The sequence below is a fragment of the Rattus rattus genome, chromosome 5, assembly GCF_011064425.1.
Source record: "Rattus rattus isolate New Zealand chromosome 5, Rrattus_CSIRO_v1, whole genome shotgun sequence".
NCBI lineage: Eukaryota > Metazoa > Chordata > Mammalia > Rodentia > Muridae > Rattus > Rattus rattus.
Window position 1 is genome coordinate 1,742,810 of NC_046158.1, and position 12,008 is coordinate 1,754,817.

At 53.3% G+C, this 12,008-nt stretch overlaps 1 protein-coding gene across 2 annotated transcripts in view; it reads left to right on the top strand.

Annotated features, from left to right (window-relative positions):
• Positions 1 to 289: 289 nt before the first annotated feature.
• Positions 290 to 12,008, top strand: part of Mvb12b (multivesicular body subunit 12B) — a 159,481-nt gene continuing 147,762 nt past the window's right edge. Inside the window, exon 1 of one of the 2 annotated variants that reach the window (XM_032902692.1) lies at positions 290 to 308. Coding sequence is in view for 1 of the 2 variants with exons in the window: in XM_032902691.1 (XP_032758582.1) it covers positions 743 to 817 (75 nt within the window). In the remaining variant the exon portion in view is untranslated. Of the gene's footprint in view, positions 309 to 670; positions 818 to 12,008 lie in introns of those variants that run through there. The other variant, XM_032902691.1, reaches the window with a different exon arrangement.

The following is a 12,008-nucleotide window of genomic DNA, read 5'->3' on the forward strand; positions in this document are numbered from 1 at the left end:
TCCTCTGTTTTAAATATCCAGACTAGCACATGTCTCCTCCAGGGCCCACAGGCCAGGCTGTGTAAGGGCAGGTGGTTCAAGGATCAAAGGGTGCTGCTGCCTTTTCTTACAGCCTGAGGGTCCTGGTCCATTTCTTCCTGACTTCTGTGCCTTTCCCCAGGCACCGCAAGGGCAGGAATCCTACTTTAGACATCTCCTCAAGGCTTGCCCCCAGGCCTCCGTGGGTAAATCATTTGCCCAGCAAGAGGGGCGAGCTGAGACCTGCTCTGAGTGTGGGGTCAGTCTGAGGCACGGCTGCACCGCATTAGGTCAGCCGGGTAGTGGGCAGAGCACAGGGGATAGCCCCGGGGTGCAGTCAAGCCTACAAGGGACAGGTGGGAAGGCGTCTCTGCAAAGGGCCTGCAGGCCTGGGTGTCGGAGCGTCTTGCAGGGACCTACAGCCCGGCTGAGCGGTGGACGAGGGGGACGGCGAGGCCTAGCGGAGCTGAGCTGAGGCCGACTGGGGGCGGGGCCCGAGGGCGCCGGGGGCCACAGGGCGGTGCGCTCCCCGGCTCCGCCACAGGCTGAGCGCCCCTCCCGCCCCGGCCCCGGCCCGAGCCGCTGCTGCCGCCGCCGTCGCCGCCGCCGCCAGGCCGCGCCCCGCCCCTCGCCGCCGCCGCTCCCTGGGAGGCTGCGCTCGAGCTGCGGCGCTGGCTGCAGCTGCCTGGGCCCTGGGCCCGGCTCCTCCTGCGCCGCCCGGGCGATGAGAAGCTGCTTCTGCGTGAGACGGAGCCGGGACCCGCCGCCGCCGCAGCCGCCGCCGCCCCAGCGGGGAACAGTTAAGTGAGGCCCGCGCGGGAAGACGGGCGGGGGCGGGCGGGTACGGGAGGAGCCAGCCGGGCCCAGGCCTGCGGGCGGCTCGCCCGGCCCCGCGTGGGGACAGGCCCCGGGAGGGCGGCCTCTGTCCGGCGCGGTGCCGCGGGCTCTCGGGGTTCCGGCTCGGCCTTGCGGCTAGAGCGAGCTGGGGACTCGAGTGGCAGCAGCCCTCCGAGGGTGGAGCCAGGTGAGGGGCGACGATCTCCACCGGGGCACACGCTGGGGACAGTTCCCTTGACTCGCCTGGCCTGGGGTCTGGCTCTCAGCAGTCACGTGGGTGCGGATGAGCGCGCACCTGACCCTCAGACATCATTACCTGGGGGCACCCGAACTGTAGGGCACCTGTCTGCAAGGTGACCAGCTATCCAGAAAGCCTGGTGGGCATGTTGATGAGCCTCCCCTTGCAAAGACTCCAGCCAGGGCAAGTGAGGCCCAAGGGGCTGCTTGGCACAGCACCAGGGACCACATCCTCAGAGACAGACACAGTGAATAAGGTAGACCCAGGAGCATCTTTGTTTCCTTTGTCTCTAGCACACAGCTGTCCCTAAATTATGAGCCTGTCTCTTCTGTCCCCTGACCCCAACGACCTGTTCAGCAAGACAAGGCAGGCCCAAGGCAAATGGCCATTGCCCCTACTTCCTGCCCCCCACGGGAGACCCAGAGCGCCTGGATTTCAGCCACATTGGCAGACAGCAGGCAAGGCTCCTCTTTCAGGGCCTTTGTCTCTGGTGATGCCTTGTTGGGGTAATCTCCTATGTTTCCCGACAGCTGGCTGGATCCTATCACCCTTTAACAGGGCTGGCGGATCTTATCAGCTGCGTTGGAAAAGTTAGAAGATAAGCCCTGTAGAAATCTATACTAACTGAAAAGCTCTGAGCAGGCGAGAGGTTGGCCTCTTTCTTGCCAGCTGGGAAATCGCTTTGGGGTGCTTTGAGAACTTGTGCCACACTCATATTTAACGGGGTCTCTCTGAGAATTACGGCTTCTACAGGGACCCGGGCACCAAGACCCACGGAGGTCGACTGATAAGTGACAGCTGGTTCATTGAGTATAAAATCACCATTTCTTGTTTACATCGCTCATTCCTTCCTTTCTGTGTCCCTGATGCAGGCTAACGACCTTTGCCGTGCCTATATCGGCAGATCTAGACCACTCTAGAATATTTCACCAAAGTTAAGGGCAAAGAGTTAAAGAACGAGCCCCTGGCCTGCCCGTGTCTGGCTTTTCTACCCACAATGTGCCACTGGCGGGATGAATGAAGTTTTCTGAGTTGCCATTTCATGGCATGTAGACTGTAGATATCTATCATAGGGTGGTGGTGGGCCATAAACGAAGTGTGGTAGGAGACTTTAACGTAGCGCCTGTCTTACTGTGGGGAATTTATCAGTAAAGGCGGTTCTTTCTAGGGCCCGGCATCAAACTTGTGCACTCGGATGAACTCTACCACTGAGCCATGCCCCCAGCCCAGTCAGCAGTTACTGTTAGGCATTTGTTGATGATGTTTGCTCATTTGGTTTGCTTTCTGAGTGCCTCTTTGAAGGGCCTTCTCCGGGCAGTAGAAAGCTGTGGTGTAGTAAACATGGCTTGATTTTGAGGGCGCACGCTTTGGACCTCAGGTGACCCTAACGAAGCACTATCCCTTTCTTGAGTCCCCGTTTTCTTAATTGTAAAAGCCGCTTACAAATAATACCTAGGCCGTAAGGCTCATCAATCAGGAAGGCCCTTGATCCTTCCAGAGGCGGAGGGCCTCATAGAAATTAAGTGGGATCTGGTCCAGCAGGCCTAATGCTTCCATGATTTGTTGCTGGGGTCAGGCCCTGTCAGAAAAATAATTTCAGGGAATATCTTGAGTTTGTATGTGTCACAGGACCGCGTGGCCATGTGTAAACAATGACTGGAAGCCTCTCAGAGCTTGAGGAGTAAGGGGAGAATCCCAACAGTGAATTTCTGCCCGTTCCGCGGCAGGTCTGCTTCACGGGCATCAGAGGCCAGCGGCTTCAGTCCCCCTGCGATGGCCGGTTAGAAGTGTTCCGAGCTTCAAGTCCAAAGAGCAACAGCCTCACCACACAGCCACATAATGGTGTTGCTGGGGTTGAGTATGGGAAGTGTGGAGCTCTGTTGGCACGGGAGGATGACAAATGACTGCACAGCATAGCTGGATGTGGTTGAGCTGAGGGTGCTGGGTGCTGGCTGCGGATGGCAAGCAGAGCCTTCCTTGCCAGTCGGGGATACGGGGCGGTAGGGTGCCTGTAGTAAACTGCTTCCTCTCCGTTCTCTTCTGCTGTCCCCAGGGCTCTCCCTGGCCTCAGCTTCCTCTGCAGCCACAGGGAATTGTGGTTTCTCCGTGTTGTCTACAGAGCAGGGGCTTGAGCTGGCCACAGAGCCCCCAGCAGGATGTGTATGACATCACTCCCTTATTGGGGACATCCTATGGGCATGTGTTTGCTTTAGTTGACACACTCCTGGCAAGATGCTAAAGCTTGTCCTGGCAGAAATGTGAGAGCCCCATGGGCCCAGATCCCAGGGCCACACACTGGAGCTCAGTGGCTCCGCTTCCCTGAGGAAGGAGGGCCCTCTAGTTGGCCTTCGAGCTGGCAGTTTTACTAACGTGTTTCTGCGTTCTTTTTATCTATAGATACAGATATGTATGCACTTGCCACTCTTTTGGAAATTAAAAAAACTAGATACTGGCCAGGACAGAATCTTCAAAAGAGTAGAGAAATACATGGTTCTTCTTTTTAAAGTCATGTTTGTGTGTGATAGTGGGGTGAGGGTTACATGTATGGGGAGGTCAGAGGACAACTTGTAGGACCTCTACCATGTAGGTCCCAGGGATCAAACTCAGGCCATCAGGCTGAGTGGCAGGTGCTTTTATTTACTGAGACATTTTCTTAGCCCATACATGAGCTTGTTTTAAGATCTGTGCGTGTGTGTGTGTGTGTGTGTGCATGTGTGTGCATGTGTGTGTGCATGTGTGCATGTATGTGAATGTGTGTGTGCATGTGTGCATGCATGTGTGTGTGTGCGCGTGTGTGCGTGTGTGTGCATGTGTGCATCTGTGTGTGCATGTGTGCGTGTGTGTGTGTGTGTGTGCGCGCGCGCACGCGTGCGCATGCATGTGCGTGAGTGCCTGTGTGCATGAGTGCTTGTGTGTCTCTGTGGGTGTGTGTAAGCATGTGTGTGTGCATGTGTGCATGCATGTGTGTGTGCATGTGTGCGTGTGCGTGCATGTGTGCGTGTGTGCGTGTGTATGTGTGTGTGTGTGTGTGTGTGTGGGCTTATGCACATGACTGCAGGCACACTTTGAAGCCAGAAGAGGGTATTGAAGCCCTGGAGCTGAAGTTTCAGGTGGTTGTGAGCCACCCAATGCAGGAACTAAACTAGAGTCCTCTATAAGAGCAGTCTTAACCCCTGAGCCATTTCTTCAGCTGTCTAACATGAGTTCTGAGTGGGCCCAACAAGCCCAAGGAGCATATGAAAGTGCAGATTCCAGGTCTCCATCCCCAGACTTCACCGAGGCAGACTCTCTAGGAAAGGGACTCTGGAACCTGTGTACTTGGTAAGCACATTTGGGGTGTTCTATGCTTGCTGAAATTTGAGACCCGCGGTTCTAGATGCTTTTAGAGAAGTGTTACATGTGGACAACATAAACTTTTGCCAACCTAGCTGGTGTTAACAGGTCAGTGACAGCTTAGTCCACTGTTTCGCAGCTAATCTGTGGAGCTTTTTCTCCCAGTGTGTGTTTGTGTACACCTGCGTGTGTGTGGAAGCCAGAGGTCAACCTTGGGCGCTATTCCTCAGAACCATCCACCTTGTTTTTTGAGTCAGGTTTTCTCACTGGACTGGATCCATGCTAATTAGGCTAGGATGGCCAGGGAGGCCCAGAAAGCCTCCTGCCTCTGTCTCCTCAGCACCGGGGCTACAGCGTGTGTTACCTTTTCTTGGTTTTCATGTATATACTTATTTATATAAATATATAACTTTACTATATTTATGTGTCTGAATGGTCTGCTTGCACACATGTCAGTATACTGTGTACATCCCCAGAGGATGGAACCCATCAGGTCCCCTGGAACTGGGATTGCAGATGGCTATGAGTCACCACGTGGGTGCTTGGAACTGAACCCAGCTCCTTTGGAGGAGCACCAGAGCCCTTTACAGCCGAGCCGTCTCTCCAGCGACACCACTCACCTCTGTCTGGCTTTTTGGCATGGGCTCTGGGGACTGAACTCAGGTCTTCTTGTGTTTTCAAAGCTAAATCATCTCTCCATCTCTCCAGCCTTAACCTCCAGACCTTTTTTTTGTTTTTCCCCAATGTTGACATCGTTAAACAACTCTCTTTCTTAGGGACCCTGGCAACCTCCATTCAATTTTCTATCTCCCTGGGTGTGACCGTGCTGGGCGCCTTTTGGAGCTGGAATCCTAGGATGTGTAACTTCTTCTGACTGGCTTATTTTGCTTTGCACAGTATCTTCACAGTTCATCGTGTTATGGGTCAGATTTTCCTGCCTCTTGAAGGCTGAAGGATGCCTGATTGGGCGCATTGACTGTATCTCACTTACCCATTCGTACTATTTTGGCCATTGAATGAGGCTGTTCTGGCAATTCTTTGTCCAATTCATGGAGGGTATATAGTTAGAAATGGATCATATGGGGTTGTTATTTTTAATCCTCGGGGGAATTAACATACTTTCCCGATAAAGGATGGCTGCTGTGTACACTCCCACCAATAACATCAAAGCTTCTGGTTTCTCCGTATCCTCCCAACGTTTGTTACCCTCTGGAGATATCCAGCAGGATGAGTGGAAGACCCTCACTGCGGTTTGGGTCTTAACTGGCATTTCACAGGGACTTCAGCATCTTCTGGGCTGCACGTGGTCCTCACGCCTCTAGGCCTTGGAAAAACGTTTCTCCAAGTAATTCAGCCACTAAGGATGAATACGTGGCCTCTTGTTCAGCTGTAGCTCTTTATGGATATGGATTTAGCTCCTCATCCCACATTGGGAGCAGATATGGCGGGCAAATATTCTCCCAGGGGCCTTTTTACTTTATAGAGTGTGTCCTCTGATGCAATTCTAGATGTTTCGTGCACCTTGTGATTTCGCAGAGACAATACACCTCCTACTCCTGCTTCTGCGGGCAACGACTCGGGCCTGGGTTGATTGTGTGTAGAGCTGCACAGCTGTGAGTGTCTGAGCTTCGATTGGCATTGACTCCAAAGCTGTAGCATCTCCATCCTATGCGCTGTGGCCAACGCCTATGCCAGCAACCTAGGAGGCCGGAGGAGGCTTGACGGAGGCCATGTAGGTGGGAGAAACCCAGAACTGAAGTCTTGGAATACCCTGCTTTGGACCACCGGCTCCCTTCTTGCCCTAAGCGCACTCGCTTAGTCCGAGAGATAGGCGGCAGTGCCATTTTCTAAAATGGAGTTTAGTTGGATTTGTTTGTTTTGGCATTTTATAAACCTGTCTCATAGCCCATCTGTTGCTTGCTGGGCCCCGAGAAGTCCCTGCTTGTTCATACCACTGTGCCTTTGTCCATGTCAGCAAGACTCATGCCATCCCCACGCTCTGTCTCTAGGGGTCCAGTTCTTCCCTCTGGTGTCTCCTCATTTGCAGCCCCTTGCCTTGGGGATATTCCCTGTAGCCTGGGTTCTCGGGTTTCTACTGTCACTCAGCTTTGTGGAGCTCCTCCCACGCATCGAATTACTCAGTGTCAGCTCTGACCAGAACAGGGTTAGGGCTGCTGTTCGTAGTTCGCAGATGGACAAGCTCCTCAGTACATTCTCCTTGCAGCCGCCTGGGACACTCTGAGCCCCTTCCCGGCCCTCAGACATCACCACCGCATCGAGATCCAGACTTTTCCAAAGACTGCAGGGCCTCCTCCCCTCCACACACAGGTACTTCTGGAGTTTAGTCTGTCCCTCTAGGACATCAGTGGCCTTGCTGGGGGTCCCGTGAGAAGGGGGCAGGCTGGTTTGCAGTCACTGCTGCTCCTGCAGCACGTTGCAGCCTCCTTAATCCACTGAAATCTGGGCAGTATTTGAGAGGGCAAGAACTTCATTCACTCACTCTTCATCCCTACGCAGACCACGTATTGGGCACCGACTATGAGCGTGGTGCACATAGCACGCCTTTGGAAATGAGGAAAGCGTACAGCCTAAGTAGCGAGGCTGTGTGTGCACGTCTTTGTCCACGCTTGTGTGCGTGAGCATCCGTGTATGCTGAGGCCACGGGCTAAGAATGATATTGGAGCTCTGGGTGACGGCATTCGTCTGCATGAGCCATTGAGAAGGCTTGGGAAAATTCGAGAAGTGCCTAGCGTGTTGAATGGTGGGGGTAGGTGTCTGTGGGAGAAAAGCTGGGTACTCTCGGCTGACCTGTGATCGGGAGGCCGAGGGGAGGGAACTCATTCTGAGATTCTTCTCCATGGAAGGTCACCTTCAAGTTCACTTCATTTATTCACCATTTGCTTATCAAACATATAATGCGGACCAACCTTTGGGTTCTTGAGTTGCCGTAGTGGACAGCTATTTTAGCATCAGCGGGACCCTGTGAGAATGCAGCTCCTTGGGCTCCTTGTCCCAGTCCCTGGCAGCCCCCAGGAGTCTGCTTCTATACAGGACTGTCAGTTTCAGCAGCGTCCCAGACACTCCTGTATCCCAAACGCAGGAGAGCATTCCTCTCATGCTGGCTCCCCACAGATACATGATCCTGTTAGTGAGGGAATGTGTGAGGATGTATCCGGGTGAGCCAAGTTGGCAGTGCCAGTGGGATATGCAGGGAAAGTCAGCCAGCAAAGTACCAGATACACCCCTGAGAGGCGCTGGGACTGGAGAGAACTGGAAGGGCCTTGTGGGAGCTGTCAGCTGTCAGATGGGCTGATCGGATTGATGAATGTGCTAAAGAAACACTCAAGATGGAAAAGCCCAAAAGGATTTGGGATGTGGGAGCCCGTTAGCCTGGCACCGAGGTAACGCGGCATTTATACCTAATGACACCGGCCCTCAGGACAGTGTATTACCTAGTTATATTACAACACTAAACATAGAAGGACCTTTGCTCTTGTGACCTCCTGGGATGCTTTTGTTTTCCGGCCATTTTCCTTTGTCAGGGTCTTCCAGTGAGGTAGACCAGGCTAGACCCGATAGGTCAACCCTCATTTGTTGCGATCGTAAATGAGGCAGAATGAGTTCGCCTGTGTTCTGGTGGACTTTCTACCTTCCGGCTGTGCTCCAGGGCTTGTGCAGAACTGGGTTCCTTCGGGCAGCTTTGTCTGGGCAGTGCTGGAAGCTCCTTCCTACATTTGTGTTTCGAGAGAGCCTGCTCTGCGTGCTTTGTGGGAAGTATGCGTGGTCCCCAAATAATCAATGTGAGCGAGAAAGGTCTGATTGAATTTGATGCATTTGTGAATCAGACCCTTCCATTAGGAAGAACCAGGACTTTAACGGGGGGAAAGAACGTGCTTACCATTGTTGGTTTCTTAGCTGGAAAATTCTCTGTGACCTAGGAGAGCTTAGGGAAATATTGGCTCTCATCCCCTGGTGTCAGAGCAGCCCTCCCAAATAGTTAGTGGCCAGCTGCCACCTGCCTTTTCTAATGGCAGTTGCCCCAGGGGTTTGACTTCTGATGGGTCACCACCAACCTAGCTGTGCACACACGGAGCTGCAGGTGGACCAGGCCCTCTCTTGAGGTTCTGCAGCCGATGCCTTTCGGCTGTGCACTGTCTGTCAGGCAGCCGATTGCTGTCTGCACACACTGTCCTGGGTGCTTCGTGGTGCCTGGTCTCAGCTTGAAGCCTCCAGGTGAAGTAGGTTCTGTACCTGCATTCTGTGCAATGGGGAAGACAATGGCTGTTCCTTCCTTCTGCCTCTCCCTTGTCTGTAGATCAGTGCTAGTACTTGGGAGGTTCCAGGGCGAGCATGGAGCCACTGGGAAAGCGGTGCAGAGTCCTCCCTGTCTGAGGACACCCGGCTGTAGCAGCAGCTTCCCTGGGGGAGAGTCTGCCCCTGTGCCTTTGGAGGGAGAAAACATCTCCCTTTCCCTTCCTGCCCCACAGGCAGCAGGGTGTGGGCAGTTTGTGTCTTTGGTGCCCTTGATCTTGGATTCCAAGCAAACTGAACACAGTTTATCCTTCTGTAGGGACTTAATTAACCTACTGGTTTTGTCATTTCCATTACAGTTGGCCAGTTTAACCTGCAATCCACCCCCACCCCCTACCCCCCTCACCCCCTTTGGTACTTGGAAATTACTCTTTACAGAGGACGTGTGATCACTCCTTTAGCCCTGATGGGCAGGTGCTGGCACTGCCTCTGAGCCAGCCTTGCCCATGCTCTCTGTAGGGAGGCTGGGATGGCAGGGAGGCCAGGCCTTCTCCAAAGGCAGCAGCTCCTGCCCCCTGCAGTCCTTGCTCTGGAAAGCACTTTAAATTCCCTGGCCCACGCTGCAGCACTGGAAGGGCCTCTGTGGAGGGACTGCGTGCTGTTAGCTGGGTTTTGATTTCAGTACTGGAGTTGTTAAAACGAGATAAACCCCAAGCTCACCGAGGCCGTGGAAATTAAACAGAGATGATATCAAAGTTCCCCTGAGTTTTCATCTTTGCTACAGTGGCTTCGCTTGCTCCCGGCTGGGGCCTGAGGCAGCCTTTGATTCTGAAACAATGAACAGCCTCAGTTAAGCCCAGAACTGCTGACTTTTAGGGATTAAGTGCATGGTTGTGGTGATTCTTTGATCAGATACCAGGGAGCAGTGTGCTGTCTGCCTGCCACACTGAAGGGGCTTCGTAGGTAAGCCGTGAAGTTCACTTCTCTGTGAACCCGGGAAGACAGTGTTGTTGAGGTGCTGCGTTGTAGGGAGCCAGAGCTCCTCCTGGCCAGTCCCCTACTGCAAAAGCATGTCATGTGCCGTGGTGGGGAAAGGTCTCCCTCCCTTGGAAGAACGAACTCAGGCCACCTTTCGCAGTGCATGCCCACACTCTTGCTTTACTCTCTTGTCTTGAGGAGCGATCTCTCAGAGAGACACAGGAGCAGGGCTCTGCAGCCCTCAGCCTGGGAATGATCTGGCAGAGGCCACATGCGCACTCAGGGAAGGTCACTGGGGATGGACATCTGGAAGGTTACCTCAGGAGAACAGCTCAAGGTTACTGTCACTATGGCCAAGAGCAGATGTCACTCCCAAGTGCCCCACACCTTCCGTCCTTGCTTGGCCGTGTTGAGAATCCACTGGTTTCAGATTGGCTCTGTGTCTACCATCCAGTCACCCAAAGGGACTCCACTCTGGCTTTTCCTGTGGCCATGGCTGGCTGGCACAGGGTTGCCTCTCTGCTCCCTTGCTCTGGGTAGGCTGGCCCTGCTACTTGCACATGGTAATGGAGGCCCTGTGTGCTGTGGATCCTGCACGTGCCAGGCCATAGATCAACCCATTCCCTCCCGTGCCGAGCTCAGATCTCCCTCATTAGGCCTGAATTTACCTCTGTCCTACACAAACATGGCCTTAGCTCATTTTTATTGTTGTAAATTATTTATGAGGGGAATGTTGAATCTCGAAACTGAGGTGTGAGGAAAATTAATCCCAGGTTACTTTTATCTTTCCGTACGTTTCTCCCCTTCGCTCTACTTATTGAGCTATGGCCAGAGGAAAAGAGCGCTCTGGCATTTTAAAATATAATTAGTGTCGAACCCGCTTTCCCATTTGGGCAGGGTGTTGGTCTCCGCGTGCAGTGGAGCAGTGTACAGAATAGACTGAGGAGGATCCTCTGCCTGCCGCCAGCCGCTGGGTGTCTGGAGCAAACCTCAGTTTCCTCTTATATAAAATAAGGCTTGCTCGAGGGGCCCTCCAGCTCTGAGGCAAGTATCAGCAGAAAAGGGACCTGAGATAGTCCTCTGGATGTGCAAAATTCTGTACAAATGTAACAGGGGCGATTTCACATAGCCATGGGGCCACCACATCGGAGCCAAGAGTTATGTCAGGAAGGCCTTTTGTGTTTTATCTAGTCACCTCCCGCCTAGCTGGTCAATGCTGGTCTTGACACATGCCACCTTGCTCTCTCCTTCTGGCCCTCTCTTGGGCTCACATTCATGGCCTCTCTTCTTCCCGGCAGAGACCTGGCCCAGGACCCGGGGCTGCAGGGTCCTGTTCTGCTCCCTTCCTTCCCTTCTGGCTGGAGGCTCCAGGCAGCCTGAGGAAACATGGAGTGCAAGTTAATAAATGGCCTTTTGTTAGGAAGGTCAATTGAAGTGACTGTAGAGACGCTGTTAAAAGTAATTTGCAGTCAGAAAATATGTAATTCAGGGCAAGCCACTTTGAGCGATGGCCTCTGCCATGGATATCTTGGGCGTTTCTCATTAAGAGGCTCCTTGGCTGGTGGCGGCCATGCCCCACCGTCAAGTGGGCTGCAGCCCCTGGAACAGCCATTTGTCTCCGAGGCACAAAGGCTGCCTTGATCCCCAGGGCACGGCAACCCGGCAACCAAGGGAGAGAGGCGGGGGACTGTGTGGCTGAGCCAGACCTGCAGTGGGCTGTGCAAGCTGGGCTCCTGAGCTCTGAGGCCCGGCTCTTTGTCTGCTTCAGCTGGAGGCTGCCCGCAGCCATCTTGGAAGCTGCTGCTGGATGCCTCCCGGGGTGCATTATGGGAGCAGTATCTTCCCTTTGCAAGCATACTCAGCCTCTCGCAATTGACAGCAAGCAAGAGAATCGTCATTATGCCCCATGGAGTGCATTGCCATTGGGCAACATGGATCTCCCAGCAAATGAGATATTTCTTGTGTGTGCTCACATTCTCACTCTTTTCTCGCTCCTTCCGTCCCTTCTCCTTTCCCTTCATTTCTTTTTTCTCCTCTTTATTCCCCGCCCCCTTCTCTTTCATAGTAAAAGCAGTGGGATTTTTTTTTTAAATCCTTTTTTGCTTCACATGTTCTTTATTAAATTCACAGCATGATATTTAACACTGGCAGGATCCGTACATTCTGCTAATGAGTTGTTAATTGCAAAGCATCTTTGGTAACAGACATCAGGTACCAATAGTTTTGCAAACTGCAGCCGTGTGATCTTTATGTACCCCCACCCCATCCCCCAAATACAGGATTTTTCAGGGGCAGAGGCATTTTGTTTAGAGGTTTGCTTTGAATTGGGCAGGTGCAGATATTTAACCCTAAA